Source organism: Grammomys surdaster, unplaced genomic scaffold (genome assembly GCF_004785775.1).
Source record: "Grammomys surdaster isolate TR1022 unplaced genomic scaffold, NIH_TR_1.0 330, whole genome shotgun sequence".
Taxonomy (NCBI): Eukaryota; Metazoa; Chordata; class Mammalia; order Rodentia; family Muridae; genus Grammomys; species Grammomys surdaster.
This window is the reverse complement of record NW_021604749.1, coordinates 2,140,454-2,156,684: the sequence shown is the minus strand read 5'-3', so window position 1 is coordinate 2,156,684 and position 16,231 is coordinate 2,140,454. Positions and strand designations below refer to the sequence as shown.

At 42.0% G+C, this 16,231-nt stretch overlaps 1 protein-coding gene across 1 annotated transcript in view; it reads left to right on the top strand.

Annotated features, from left to right (window-relative positions):
* The window catches only part of Nucb2 (nucleobindin 2), a 35,460-nt gene that overhangs the window by 4,112 nt on the left and 15,117 nt on the right, over positions 1-16,231 (top strand). Inside the window, exons 2-4 of the mRNA XM_028778219.1 lie at positions 1,322-1,492; positions 13,071-13,214; positions 15,399-15,506. Coding sequence (XP_028634052.1) covers positions 13,071-13,214; positions 15,399-15,506 — 252 coding nt within the window. The 5' untranslated portion in view covers positions 1,322-1,492. The remainder of the gene's footprint in view (positions 1-1,321; positions 1,493-13,070; positions 13,215-15,398; positions 15,507-16,231) is intronic.

Sequence of the window (16,231 nt, the reverse complement as noted above, 5' to 3'; positions counted from 1 at the left end):
TCTTTCTTTCTTTCTTTCTTTCTTTCTTTCTTTCTTTCTTTCTTTCTTTCGTTCATTTTTCTTTGGAGATAGTCTCATTTTGCCCAGGTTGGCCCCAAAGACAGCCTTGATCCTTCTGTTTTCTACCTCACACTGGATCAACAGGTATGTAGTACTATACCTGGCTTCCCAGCTAGGGATTTAACAGAACAAGCTACGTTTGGGGCTGGATAGCTCCCTTGAGGTTAAGAGTACTCATTGCTTTTGTATGAGACCTGGGTTTAGTCCCCAGTACCCTCATGGTGGCTATAACTCTAATTCTGGTTTCCAGGACCAATGGGTATGAAGATGGTGCACATACATACTTAAATGCAGGTACCCACACATACACATAAAATAAATACAAATACATTTTTTTTTAAGTGAAAAAGTCACGTGTATTTTAGCCAATAATGGTCTGTTGCTATGAAGAGACACCGTGACCATGAAAACTCTTATAAAGGAAAAGCATTTAATTGAGCCTTGCTTACAGTTCCAGAGGTTTAGTTCTTTATTATCATGGTGGGAAGCATGACAGCAGGCAGGCAGATTTGGTACTGGAGAAGGAACTGAGAGTTCTACATCTGGATCCACACATAGCAAGAAAGAGCAACTGGGCCTAGCTTGGGCTTTTGAAAACTCAAAACCTATCCCTAGTGACACACTTCTTCCAACAAGGCCACACCTCCTAATCCTTTTAAATAGTGCCATTCCCCAAGCATTTAAATGTTTGAACCAAAGGGAGCCATTCTCATTCAAACTACTCCACTGTATCTCTTAAAGTTTATATGTTTGCTGAGAAAACAAAATGCTCTTATCTTGAGTTCTTTCCAGTGTAGAACAACTTAGTCATCATAAACAGGATCTGTTTATTCTGGCCTTTGTCTGTTTTATCTGTATCTTGACAGGTCATAAAAATTGGATACTCTTTTTTTTTTTTTTTTTTTGGTTTTTGGTTTTTGGAGGCAGGGTTTCTCTGTGCAGCCCTGGCTGTCCTGACCAGGCCGGCCTCCAACTCAGAAATCCACCTGCGCCTGCCTCTGCCTCCCAAGTGCTGGGATTAAAGGCGTGCGCCACCACTGCCCGGCTCCTTTTTTTTTTTGTTTTTGTTTTTTTGGGTTTTTTTTTAGATTAGATTAGGATTAGAGTCATGGGCTACAAAGTCCTGCTAATTTGATACTTTTCTTTCATACTAATTTTATACTATGTATTTAATAGCACACGTTCTTGTGTGCTTTCCCCACTAAATTAGGATGCATTTATAATTCATTGTTATATTTAATCTCTCCCTTTCTCCATTTAGAACGCACTGGTCAGTTTTTCAAGGGATAAACCTGGGCCAGGAACCAAGACCTGATCTCCATAAACTTAATATTGTGTAGATTATTTTACCACCTGAGATCTCAGTGGCCTCATCTGTGAAAGAAAGAGTAAAAAAAAAAAAAAAGGAGATAAAACCTTGGCCTGTCTGAAGGTAAGTGTTCAGTGAAGAATTGTCAAACAAAAAACAACTATGGCAGCCAACAGCAAATACACACTGGGAAGAGAGCAGGGGGAAGGGAAGTAAAACTATCTATCCCAGGCTGGTCTAGAACTCACTGTGTGGCCCCGGGCTGTCCTTGAGCTGCTACCAATCCTCTGCCACAGCCACCTGTGTGATGGGATAGAGGCATTCAGTACCACACCCGGAGTAAAGGAATTCTTTTAAAAACTATTTTACTTACTTATTTGTGTGTGTGTGTGTGTGTGTATGCACACCCTCTGAGGCCAAAGGAATCTGATCCCCATGGAGCTGGAGTTGCAAGTGCTTGTGAATTGCCTAACATGGGTGTTGAGAATGGAACTTGGGTTAAGAACAGTGCATGCTCGTAAGCACTGAGCCAGCTCTCCCTAAAATAATTCTGCCTTTTAAATTTAAATTTTAGTTTATGCGTATGGGTGTGTTTTGCCTGCATTCATGTCTGTGCACTGTGTGTATGCCTGGTGCCCTTGGAGTCCAGAAGAGGGATCCCCTGGTACTAGAGTTACAGGTGGTTGTGAACAGCTGCGTGGTTGCTGGGAATTGAATTGGGGTTCTCTGGAAGAGCAGCCGGTGTTCTTAGGGCTGAATCATCTCTCCAGTCCCTAAAAGAGTTTCTGAAGTCATAGTTTAGAATAGGCAAGGTGACTTCATAAAGTTGTCTGAAGCCTCACCTTCTAGTTCTTGATCTGTTGCCTCTAAAATCCCCCTGGTTTTCAATATCAAAGATGGCTGCTACACCTCTACTGTTACAGTGGGGTACCAGGCAGCCAGGTAGACAAAGAAGAATGCATTCTGTCTCTCTGGAGACTCCCTGAACCAAAGCTCAGGGTTCAAGGAAATCTCGCTGAATGGATGGGGTTTATGCTACTGAGAAGGAAGGAATGGTTTGGAAATCAGTGTGGAAGCAGAACTCTCTGCCCCAGATAGAGCTTCCCTCCTCTCATTTCTGAGCTTGAGGCCCTTGGCAGTGACTTACATGGCCTCGGTGACAGGAGCAGACCTTCTGGAGATGCCTGGAGAAAGAAATAGTCTGTGTGCTGAATTGCATTTCTGCTATTCTCTCGGGTTGTTTGTTTGTTTCTCCTAATTTGTTTGTGTTTTTTTGAGACAGGATCTGGCTACATAGATAGTCCTTGCTGGTCTGGAACTCAAAATCTAGCCAGGCTGTGGAACTAGTGTGCCTCTGGAGTCATGATTACAGGCATGTACCCTTGTGCCTGGCTCTGCTTCTCTTTTGTTCTATGATTCATTATAAAGGCACTTTCCTCTTGTTTGGAGATTTGTTCTGGTTGTTTAAAAACAACCACCCATAAGTGTTCAGTGTATGTTTGTTGTGCAGCTGATGGTTGTGCAGAGATGAGCTGACATTTATGAAACTGCAAGCCTGTATGGAAGCAAGATGCTAGAGGGATATCGATCTTTCCCCAAGATTGCCACTTAACCAGTCACCAGAAGTGACTGTTGATGAATGTGACCTCTGATAGTCACACAGGACATGCATTTGCCTATCTTGCTAGTTGAAAGGAAAGTGACTTAGCTCTTACCTGGTATGAAATTTTCTCTTACTCTTGGCCCTTGCATTAACTTATTTGAGTACACCAGTTCAGGGGCCAGTATTAGGAATTGAAACAAGGCTCTGACACATGCTCCTCGAAGCTTCTATATGGAGATACATGTACTCCTAGCCTCAGGGCACGGCAGTATTTCTTTTCAGATTTTCCCTGTAGATATTTACAGATATACCGTATTTTATCACTTAAAATGATTCAGATGACCAGGTATGATGTGACACAGCTGTAATCCTAGAACTTCAGAGGCTGGTAGAGGCTGGAGGATTAGCAGTGGAGGCTAGCCTGGGGTAGCCTGGGATACAAGGTTCAGCAGTCATTATTTTAGTGTAAAAAAAGGTGAATTGACGTGAACAACCTTGAGAAAATGAAACAGTTATTCAGGGAATGGAATTTTAAGCAAGGAAGAGTATAAAGATTTAGTCAGTTGTTTAGTGTTTATAGGAAGGAGATAAAGAGAGATTAAGATTTTATTTCTAAGCTGGGTGGTGGTGGCGCACGCCTTTAATCCCAGCACTTGCGAGACAGAGGCAGGCGGATTCCTGAGTTCGAGGCCAGCCTGGTCTACAGAGTGAGTTCCAGGACAGCCAGGGCTATACAGAGAAACCTTGTCTCGAAAAACTAAACTAAACTAAACTAAATAAAATAAAATAAAATAAAATAAAATAAATAAAATAAAATAAATAAAATAAAATAAATAAATTAAAATAAATAAAATAAAATAAAATAAAATAAAATAGAATAAAAAGATTTTATTTCTATGAGGTGTTTGCATCCTACTTTTTCCTCTTAATACGTGGGTATGGCCAGGCACAGTGCTACACAAATTCCTATTGGTCTTGAATTCACTGTGGAACCGAAGATGACCTTCATCCTTCATCTTCTACCTGTTTAGTGCTGGGATTACAGGCAGGACTCACCATGCCTAGTTTTCTGTCGTTCTGAACGGCTAGCAGGCTAAGTAGGCTCTTTTCCAACTACGCTGTCTTCTGAGCTTCATACAGGGTTTTAAAAGACATTTGAGTCATCAGACGAAATATGTCTGTTCCTGAATACCTCTTGAATAGTCCTTAGCTTTTGTTTTGCTTTGGTGGTTTAAGATAGTCTTACCCTGTAGCCTAGGCTAGCCTCAAGCTTGCTGTTATCCTCATTTTTTAGCTTCCTACATGCTGGGCTCTGCTCAGTTAACATTTTTTTCAGGGTTGGAGAGATAGCTCAACAGTTAAGAGCACTAGACACTCTTCCTGGGACCTGGTTCGAGTCCCATTGCCCACATGGTGTCTCACAGCATTCTGTAACTCCAGTCCCAGGGGATTTGATGTCTTCTTCTGGCCTCTGTGTGTAGTACATACACACAGTGCATAGACATACATGCAGGCAAAACAAATGAGTAAATAAATAAAATTTATTAAGTTTTTTTTTCTAACAGAAAAATGGCTGTTCTGTGTATTGTTAAAAATTATTTAATTTATTTTGTATATATCTGAGTGCCCGATTTGCATGTACACCTACATGCCAGAAGAAGGCATCAGATCACAATATAGGTGGTTATAAACCACCATGTGGCTGGGGGTTGAACTCAGGACCTCTGGAAGAGCAGACAGTACATTTAACTGCCAAGCCATCTCTCCAGCCCCCTACGGTGTTTTTTTTTTTTTTTTTTTTTTCTTCGAGACAGAGTTTCTCTGTATAGCCCTGGCTGTCCTGGAACTCACTCTGTAGACCAGGCTGGCCTTGAACTCAGAAATCTGCCTGCCTCTGCCTCCCAAGTGCTGGGATTAAAGGCATATGCTACCATCGCCAGGCCTATGTATTGTTTTTAAAGTAACTTTCCCCTCACTACATTAAAGGCTTCCACACTGAGGAAACCTCTATTGTACTTTTGCTTTCTAGCATAATATCTGATGTGTTTTTTTTTAAATTTTTGTTTATTTATTATATGTAAGTATTCTGTAGCTGTCTTCAGACACCCACAAGAGGGCATCAGATCTCATTACAGATGTTTGTGAGCCACCATGTGGTTGCTGGGATTTGAACTCATGACCTCTGGAGGAGCAGTCAGTGCTCTTAACCACTGAGCCATCTCACCAGCCCATGATGTGTTTCTTAATACATAAACCTTTGTTAAAAACAAAAACAAAACCAAAAACTACATGTCAGCCTTAAAATAAAAAGAAGAGCAAAGCGGGGATTAAGAAGGGAAAAATTAAGGAAAAAGATTCACAAAGGCAGGGGGAAGCCGAGAAAGAATACTCAGTGGTTTGATGTGCAAGCCTGAAGATCTGAGTTCAAATCCCCAGAACTCAGCTAAAAAGTGGGGCATGATCAATTATGTATCTGTAGCCCTAGCTTCTTTGCCCTGCATGTGAACATACCGCCATATGGTATTCTCTATCTATCCATCCATCCATCCATGTATCTACCTACCTATCTACTTATCTCTCTCAAACACAATTATATAGTTTATACTCTTAACTGGATAACCTCTTGACTACTTGAGTGATTTCACAGCTAAAAAGATTTATTTGATTTTTTAAAAAAAATTTATGTGTGAGTGCTTAGCCTGTATATTTGTGTATCAAATGCATGCAGTATCCTAAGGAGGCCAGAGAGGGTGTCTGATCCTGTGGGACTGGAGGTATAGACAGTTGTGACTTTGGGTGCTGGGAATTGAACCTTGGTCCTCTGGAAGAGCAGTCAGTGCTTGTAACTGCTGCACAGTCTCTCCAGCTCTTCTTTGTTTCCTGTCAGGCTCCATTGCCTGGGAGTTTCTTCTAATCCTGTAACTTGAACTTCACAAGCTTTGATATTGGGGCTCTCTTGATGTTAGCATAAGCTGGCAGCAGGCTTTCAGATTCCTGTCCTTTTTTCAAACCCTTTAATTGTTTGTTAACCAAAAGCGCTGACAGCTGTCAGCTGTGGAGGAACAGCACCAACGTGTTCTTTTCCAGGTGTCCTGTTCCTTAACTGCTCAGACACATCATATCAGAATGCTCCAGGAGCTAAGCGAACATGCCCAGCAGGTTAGGTCAGGTTCTTCAAGCCAGATTTAGCCACTCTTCCTTTAGCTGTGTCATCACCCACCCCCACAAGAGCGCACTGGAACATCTTGGGAATTTGCCTTGTAGTTTCAAGTGTAATGTGTCATCAGCTTTGGGCAGCTATTTCTCTGATAGTCCTTCAGTGGAGTGCTATGAAAACCCACTCATAGACTGGAGATGTAGTTTAGTTGCTAGAAAGCCTGCTTAAATGCAGGAAGCCCCTGGGTTCAGTCCTAGCATGTGCAGCCACTGGATTCGGTGTTCTCAAAGAGTCTTGAACTGTGGACATTTTCATGGTGGTCACTGAGCTATCTTGCACGGGCTGATGAATGGACACTCCAGAAAACAAGTCTGTGGAAACCAAAGGAAGCAGGCCAGGGAAGTGGCTCAGTTTGCAGAGTGCTTGCCTAGCATGCACAAAGCCCTGACTTCAACGCCTACCACTGCATAAACTGAGCATGATGGTGTACACCCATAATCTCAGCACTCCAGGAAGTAGAGGCAGGAGGATCAGAAGTTCAAAGCCATCATTGGTTACCTAGGCCAGCTTATCTCTAAATAAATAAATAAATAAACAAACATTTCAAAAAATTAAAAACCTATTCTTATTAGATGTGCTGATGCATATCTGTAATCTCAACATTCAAGAGGCTGAGGCAGGGGTGTCACTGTGAGTTTGATTCCAGCTGGAGCTACGTAACAAGACCTTGTTTGAAAAGAGCAGAAGCCCATTCTCTTTGTCTGTGTCTTTCCCTTTTAGGGTTAGTGTATTATTTTGAGGCATGTGAGAGAACATTAGAAGCAGTTTGTCCCACTGACTAAAATCAGCTTTGCCTTGTCACTTCACTCTGTGGTACTGAGATCAAGCCCTTTGCCTGGCACATGCTAGATAAATACTCTGCCACTGTGTTATGTCTGTCTTTCTTTTCTTATGTTGCATGTCACTAGAAGTTATGAAGCATCTGCTTAGTGTTAGGAAGACATTACTGACAGTTTATGACATTTGCGCATTTTCCTCAGTGATGGTCACATCTGTTGTGTCGGCCCAGTACTTGGGATCTGTAGTCAGCTTCTGCTGTCCTCAAAAGTGCTCCGTGACTGCTCATAGGGAATTCTTTTGTGTCTCAGAACGTAGAGTAACACAACTGTGTGTAGTTGCTTCCTGTCTAAAGTCTGGTAAAGCAATTAGTACCCATAAATGAAAAGGTCAGGTTGTTCCTCTGACAGCAGTGTTGCTCACCCATGCCAGCTGCCTCATTTTCTCTGCTTACAGAAGAGCACTTGAATGCCAAACTACTGCCCTTTTTCCCCCGTGTAGGTCTAGAGATGGAGTTTAGGGCTCCATGCGTGCTAGGCAAGCGCTCACCATTGAGTTATGGCTGTAACCCTTTGTTTGTTTGTAGCCCAGGGTGGCCTCAAGTACTCTGCAGTCCTTCTGAGTCAGCCTTTGAAGTGCTCTGGTTGTGCACCTCTGGTCTGACTTAGTTTAATTCTTTTGAAGATAGTGACCAGTAAGACATAATGGTAATGGGAAAGAAATGTCTGAGGTTATGACAGTAAGAAAAGCTGCAATGAAGTTTATGACATTCGGGTCGTAAAGCCAGATTGCTGTTACCACCTGGCCAGTCAGTTTTTTTTTTCAATTAATTGAAAGACAATCCCTGACTTTCAGTATATTAAGCTAAATAATCATGTATCAAGTTGATTAAATATAGACTCACTGATATGAGTAAATTTAAACAGGAAATATTTGAATTAGAAGGCAGATGGGGCTGGGAGATGGTTCAGTGGTTAAGAGCACTTGTTGCCCTGGCAGAAGACTCAGGTTTGTTCCCAAAACCCACACGGCAACTCACAACTCTATGTAACTCCAGATCCAACCCCTTCTTCTGAGCTCCTCAGGCATTGCATACGTATGGTGCATAAATACACATGAAGACAAAACACACATGATAAAATCTAAAAGAAATCTGAAAAGGAAAGAAGGTTGAGATGGAACTCACAGTAGAAGGAGAGAACTGACTCCTAAAAAGTCCTGTGACCTTTACACATTCAGTGTGGCACACTTGAACACACGTGCACACACATGTGCATGTACACACAGTAAGTAAATAAATAAAAACAAAAGGAAAGAAAGCAGAGGTTGTCAGTCATACAAAACTCTGTATATGTAGATACATGTACATGCTTATAGATTAACACACTAGTAGGAGCACAACTGATTTCAAATAAAATTCACCTGAGACACAAAGTCACTCAAATAGGAAAGTCCTGCAGAGGGCAGAAAATTTAAATTTATGTAGCCTTGTAATTAAGTAAAAATTGACAGAATTATCAAGAAAATTATAAAGAAAGAAGATCAAGTTTTTTTTCTCTGATAGTGATAGACTAAAAGATGAATGTGTTAAGAATATAGAATTTAGATGGAAAGTTATAAAGCATGGCTAGCTCAGATGCTAAGCATGGGTTATAAGTTATATGTTTTTTTCTTTACATTAAAAACATTTAGCTCGACATTTTGCTGCGTCTCTTTTTTTGTAAAATTGAAAGATGATTCTATATCATGTAATTTACACACACACACACACCCTCACTCACTATGCAGTCCAGTCCAGTAGTTCTGGCTGATCAATCCAGGCCTCAGGCTCAGTCTTTCTACTTCCAGAAGCTGGAATTACAGCATGTGTCACCACATGAGCTACTGTCCATCTTCATGTAAAGTGTCCACTTAACTGGTGTCTGGTGCACTCTAATGCTGTACCACTGTCTGCTTTTTCTGATTTAACACATATTCCTCACCACTAAATAAATCCTCTCCCTAGTAATCTTTGTTTCTGCTTTCCTCTCCTGCTGCCATCAGCCCTAAGCAGTAATAATCTCCTTCTCTAGGGATTTGCCTATTGGGGGCATTTTACATGGATTGAATAGTATAATATGTGTTTCTTCCCTTTGATTGTGTTTATTATGGTATTTGATTTAAAAACCACAGATTTCTCCTTATAAATCTTGGTCTTTGGCTTTTTAAAATTCCTAAAAAGCAAAATAGCTTTTGGTTTTGAATGACATACAATGATGAATTGTCTTAGCCATGTAAAAAACAAAACTAAACCCAGAGTGAAAGAACACAGGCCCATCAGTGTCTCAGCCTGAGTATTGTTCCTGCCTCCGGAAGCAAGCTGGGCCTTAGGGTGGAGCCTCCTGTTTCCAGGGAAATCTCTTGAATTTCTCTCTTTTTTCAGTTGTCTCTAGATTTGATCTGTGCTATTCTTGTGGTTGGCTTTTGTGTCTGAGCACTGGAGCTGGCCTCCTGCTTTACAGTATGTCAGGCTTGTGCAGTAAGCCCTATTCAACTAGTGGCTTAATGTAAAGGTATTTATAAATTGTTTAGCCTAGTAATTTCATACAATTGGTTTGAGCACAAGCAATTTTATTGGTATTTCTGATTAGGTGTCTGAAAAATCTCTATCTTACCCATTAATTTGATGGTGGTATCTACCAACTTAAAGAATACTGAGGTCGGGCTGGTTGTGATGGTCCAGACCTGCAAGAGGCAGGAATTCAAGTCATCCTCAGCTACACAGAAAGTTTGAGGCCAACCTGGGCTACATGGCACCTTGTCTCAATAAAGAAAGAATAGTGAGGTCTGGAGAAATCCTCCAAGTTAAAAATGTACAATGACTGAGCTGGGATGACGCCGCTACAGCTGTGACTGGTCACAGCTGGCATTACAGGTCAGACTCAAGGGTCAGTGGGGATTGGCTGCTCAGGAATGAGGATTTGAGTTTGACTCCCAGAACCAATGTAAGAAGCCAGGCTTGGTGGCAAATGCTTGTAATCACAGCACAGGGACGGTGAAGACAAGAAGATTCCCTAGCAAGCCTGCCTAGTCCACCTAGCAAGTTCCAGGGCCCAATAAGAAACCTTGTCTCAGAAAACAAGGTGGACAGCTTCTGAAGTATCTGACCACCACATGCATACAAGCACGCACATGCATGTGCACTGCCACCCATCTACACACAAACATGAGATCACTCCCCCCACCTCAGTGCTTTGGTTGGAATGCAGGGTCCCATGCATGTTTGGCATGTACTCTACTGCCCAGATACACCCTCAGCCCCCAAGCTACTTTGGAGATAAGCATTCTAAACAGTAGAGCAGACAGAGGCAATGTGTGGAAGGGCAGTGATTTCTGTTGCTTCAGAACTAGCTACAGGACTCCGTAAGGACTGTGGGGTCTTCTGTGGTCTCTAGTTTCCAAGGCCAGCATAGGCCCTGGGGATTTGCATTTCTGCAAAGGAGCTCCTCACAGGTAGCCTGCCACTTTGTTTCAGTCCCTCCAGGTCTCAGCCCTGCTCTATGGTTTTCTGAGTACTGTGTCTGCTTCCTGTATGCTTTCCTCTGTGCTGTTGATGTTCCTAACATTATTCTTGATCTGTTCCCTTTCATAAGCCTGCATGTACAAAAGCATCTTATTCCTTTCTGGTCCTTGCAGGAGACCTAGAGCTAGGGATCATTATGGAAATAGAATGAAACTTGAACAATTGTATGTAAAATATTTGAAACCTTTTGTTGTGTTTTAACCCCATGACATCCTACGTGTAAGAGATGAACATAATAATTAGGACAGAGACCTCTCCAACATCCTTCCTGATAGACACACTTTTTTGTTATTGTGTTTTTTTAAAACAGTCTCTTCTATACAACCCTGATTGGCCTGAACTTGCTATGTAGACTAACTAGGCTGGCCACGATCTTGTTGCAATCTCCCTGCCTCTGCTTCTTGAGTTCTGTGATTAAAGGAATGTGCCACTGCACCTGGCCCATTTGATATTTTACTGCAATTTAATTGAAAGCAACTATTGGCTCTTGCTTGTTTTTTATTTGTTTTTGTTTTTTTTTTTTGAGACAAGGTTTCTCTGTGCAGCCCTTGCTGTCCTGGATCTTGATCTATATAGATCAGGCTGACCTCAAACTCAGATCTGCCTGCCTCTGCCTCTCAAGTGCTGGGATTAAAGGCGTGAACCATCACAGCTCAGCTGTTTTTTTAAACATTCATTCATTCATTCATTCATTCATTCATTCATTCATTCATTCATCTATCCATTCTCTGAGTGTGCACATGGGTCATGGGATACCTATGGAGGCAGGAGGATAGCTTTCAGTGGTTAGTTCTCTCTTGCCATCAAATGGGTCCCAGGAACCAAACTCAGTTTGTCAGCCATGGTAGAAAATGCCTTTACCCACTGAGCTATCTCCACAGCCTGCCTGGTTTTTCACTCTGTTTTCATTGTAGTTTTTTTTAATTTTCATATTTTCATGGATCTGTGTCTGTCTGTGAGTATGCATGCAGTGCCCACAGAGGCCAAAAGAGGGCATCAAATTCCCTGGAGCTAGAGCTGCAGGCAGATGTCAGTGCCAGATGTCTCTGAGCAGCAGCAAGTGCTTTCAACTGCCGATTGTCTTTGCAAGCCTTTTGTTGTACTTATTAATTTAAGACTTGTTTATTTTTAATTCTTTGCATATGGCTGTTTTGCCTCTGTGTGTGTCTGTGCACCACATGCATGCCTCGTGCCTGAGGAAGTGAGAGGTCCTCTAAAACTGGAGTTACATAGTCGTGAGCAAGCTGATGTGGGTGCTGACCACCGAGCAGTCTCTGTCGCCCCTTGTATGGAGCATTTTGTAATTAATCTTTTTTTTTTTTTTGCCTTCCGCTTTTTTTGTTTTTGTTCTTTTTTTCATTTAAAATGGTCTAGTGCACAAAATAATGGGTTTGCTTATGACACTTTCATGCATACGCTTTGCCCTCTTTTCTTCTTACTTACACGAAACTGTCCTTCCCCACCAGTACTTCTCCTCTCACAGGCCCCCCTCCCCCTCTCTCACAAATACCACCCTTTGTGGTTTTATGTCACCGATGTGTAAGTATGCATGCTTAAATGTAGATTCCTCCCTTGACATTCTGTCTCGTGCCTCTCCTGTCTTCACCCCCTCAGGTCTCTGTCTCTTTCCCTGCCCCTCCCTCTCACACCGACCTTCTCATGTCTTCATTTTCCTTATTCCTGCCACAGTCTCAATGGTTAGTTTCTTTTGTTTGTTTATTGATTTAGAGTCTCTGCACCTGGAACTTAACTATGTGGCTCAGGCTGGCCTGGAACTCCTATCCAGTCCTCCTGCCTCAGCCTCCCAAGTGCTGGGATACAAGAGTTGAGCCACTGTGTCTAGTTTTCAAATGTTTCCTTCTAGAAGTAATTTAGAAGTAGACTTTTTGTTTCCTGTCTTTTGAACATTTCTCCCATACTTTCCTTTCCACACCCTCCTTTCTCTCCTTCTTTTTTGTTTTTTGAGACAGACTTTTGCTATAGTGCTCTGGCTGGCCTGGAAATTACTGTGTAGCTCAGGCTGGACTCAGACCAGCAGTGTTCTTCCTAACCTAGCTCCCACATGCTGAGCTTGTAGCTGTGTGCCGCCACACTGTCTCTTCTGAGGTAGGGTCTCACCAAGTAGCCTATGCTGACTTCAGGCTTACAACCCTCCTGCCTCAGCTACCAGAGTGTAGGCACATGATAGGCCATGTCAATTCATCAGGCTTTCTCTTGATTTTCTTCTTTTTAAAAATAATGTTTTCTTATATGCATTTATTTACTTATTTATTTTATGTGTTTGCCTTTACCCACTGAGCCGTCTTGCTGGCTGTTCTCCTGATTTGCTTTGGTGATTTATTTATTGTAGGTGTCAATTTTGTAAGTTATAATCTATTTTCATCCCACTTCCTAGAGGTGTTTCTTGTTTGTTTGCTTGTTTTTGTTTTGCATTTGGCCTCTTGGGAGTGGATATATGATGATTGGAGTGGCACTGGGAATGCATGTGTCCAGCCGTGCAGTATCTTTCTAGGACTTCGCTGTAATGACTTCTCCGTTTCAGATGAGGTGGAAGATCATCCAAGTACAGTACTGTTTTCTCTTGGTTCCGTGCGTGCTCACTGCTCTGGAAGCCGTTCCTATAGATGTGGACAAGACCAAAGTACACAACGCCGAGCCGGTGGAAAGTGCACGGATAGAGCCTCCAGTAAGTGCGTGGGTGAATTAGAAGGACTAAGTGAATTATGATGGCCACTGAAGTGAGAATCGCTGCTAAGACTCACTCAGTGAAATCCTGGCCAGTGGAGGGACTGTGAAGTATTCATTGAGGCCAGTGGAGGGGCCATGAAGTGTTAATCCTGGCCAGTGGAGGGACCGTGAAGTATTCATTGTGGCAGTAGTAGAAAGGCACTGGCCAGGAATCAGGCGATATACTGACCAATGTGCCGGGCGGTGGTGGCGCACGCCTTTAATCCCAGCACTTGGGAGGCAGAGGCAGGCGGATTTCTGAGTTCGAGTCCAGCCTGGTCTACAGAGTGAGTTCCAGGACAGCCAGGACTATACAGAGAAACCCTGTCTCGAAAAAACAAAACAAACAAACAAACAAACAAACAAAAAACAAAAAACAACCCACTGCAGTTGGTATGTAGAAGAAGCAATCACATTACATTTTTAATGTAGCAGAAGAGAAGTACTGTTATTTTCTAAAGAGGGAGATATGATCATGGGAGAGACCATTCTTTTTTTTTTTTTCTCGAGAAACCCATTTACACCATTACATTGTTGTTTTTCAGAGGTGGGGACAGAACCTGGAACTTTCTGCATTCTTTGCAAGCACTATACCACTTAGCTACACACCAGCCTTAAAGCTTCGCTTTCTCAACCACACAGGACATTTATACTTATTTTGTAATAAACCATGATATTGGTCCTGATTCAGCAGTCGACTCTCTCTTGATTGTTGAAGCTGTCTTTGACACCAGGGGTACACGAGGTGGGATGTAGAGTCAGCAGCAGGCCAAAAGCTGGTAGTTCCTGGAAGTCTGGGGGCCTCCATTGATCTCAGCAGGTAATTAAAAGGGAAAAGAGAAGGAGACAGAGCTGGAGGCTCTGCTTGTTACTGGTTTGAAATTCTGAACTCTTTTACTCTTCTGGGTCCAGAACTGATTGCTCTGGCAATTGCCTCCTGCTGATAGCAGCAGGTGATTAAAGAAAAGAAACTTCATTACTTAGGGTTAGTACTCTGACTAGTGAGAGACTCTGAACTCTTAACTTAGAGAGCTGTTGAACACACACACACACACACACACACACACACACACACACTGGATAAAGCAAAGGGACTTCAAACAAGCAAGCTTTACCAATTTTACACATGCACATGTATACACACACATATACCTGCATATATGCATGTATACACATTTGGTGGCTTGAACAAACTCCAACAACTTTATTTTTTCCTTTATATCCCCTAAGACCAAGTTTTCATGTAAGAAGAAAAAATACTTCATTCAGAGATAGATAAAATACTTCATAAGAGGGAGTTACAGCAGGATTGTTGATTATAAGTTCAAAGCAGTAGTTTTATCTCTATTTCATTTCATAAGCTCATTATAAGTTCAAAGCAGTAGTTTTTTATAGTATCACCCAATCCTAGTTCATGGCCTTACTTTATCATGGTGCACACCCGTGGCCTCATCTTTGGACCTGACCTAGAACAAATGTTTTCTTATCATTAATTTGTTCTAAGACTGTTTTTTCCTACTGCTATTTGCGTCCTTGTGGTGCATGAGAGCTCATTTCACTCCTTTTCATGGAGCATTTACTTACTATTTTATGAGGAGAGAGCACATTCTATTCTTGATTCTAACTTTATTATATCTTTTGGCAAAATAACTAAAACTATCTCTTTAAACTTTCTATCAATTACTCTAACTTCCTAAAATTATTTGAATCAAATCAGGAATTCTATAAACAGCGTTAACTCATGAAAGTGTAGCTTTCATGTTAATCTGTAGGACATTTGCCCAATAGGGTGGGCTAATACTAGGAATCAATCATAACAGGCTACAGGCAGAAAGGCTCTTTCTTTGCCCAGTCACACCATGTCAGAAAATGAGGAAAACAGCAATGGCAAATATGAAAAGGCACATCAGCAGCAAGAAGCACTCCTGGGACGAAGTCCCTGCGGTCCATGCCTCTTCAGGGCACACCCATTGCAGTCACACAAAACGAAATGGGCCACCTCCAGCAAGCTCATTTTCTTGCCACAGTGTTTCCTACATGGCATCTGTCTTGGTGCCATTCTGCTAGGAGTTGCTTTTCAATATTCAGGTCTTTCTGTTCAGACTAGGGCAAACTTTCTGAATTGTGACTGTTTGTATCGAAGGATACCGGACTTTATTATGATGAATATCTCAAGCAAGTGATTGAAGTCTTGGAAACAGATCCGCATTTCAGAGAAAAGCTCCAGAAAGCAGACATAGAGGAGATAAGGGTAAGTGGAGTTTGACAATGGGCATGGCACACACTGAACTAAATACTGGAGAACGGAGATAAGAGCTTTGTAGAAAAGATGGGAAAAATCACACCGAGAAACAGATTGGATGGATGGATCCATGCTGTTATATTACAGAGATGTGTAAAAGATAGACAGTGGCCTATGTGAAGCAGTGGGAAGAGGAAGTCATTCTTCCCAGCAGAGATCATGTCAGAGCTCAACTATAGAAGGCAGAGGGAGGATTTGATGGTGTCTGAGCTAAACATGCAAAGGCCATGACTCATGCCATGTTTAGCAAACACTCTGGAACTGGGCTCCGAGGTTAGAAGTGGAGGCCATGAGTGGGTAGATAGTGGTGTTGGAGTCATGGGCCAGATGGCATACAGCAAGTGTAGTGGATTGCATCATGTTCTGAGGAGAGCAGGAAGTTATTCAAAGGTGAAGAGCAGGTTAGGCCCTGGTGCTTTGGTCAGTTCCAGATTAACAGAGGAGGTAGTGAGCTGTATTTTATGTTAATATGGTAGGGACAACCATTTGCCTTCATCCTAGGAATACCATTATGTGATTACATCATGTATAAGGTATTTACATATCATGGATTTTAATGTGTGTGCAAATCCTTGAACTAATGCCCTATCCTAGGGATTGAAGGAGGGCTGTTGTAGATTTTTATCTGTTGATCAGTTATAAGACATTTGGGTTATTTCTGCTGATTTTAGTTA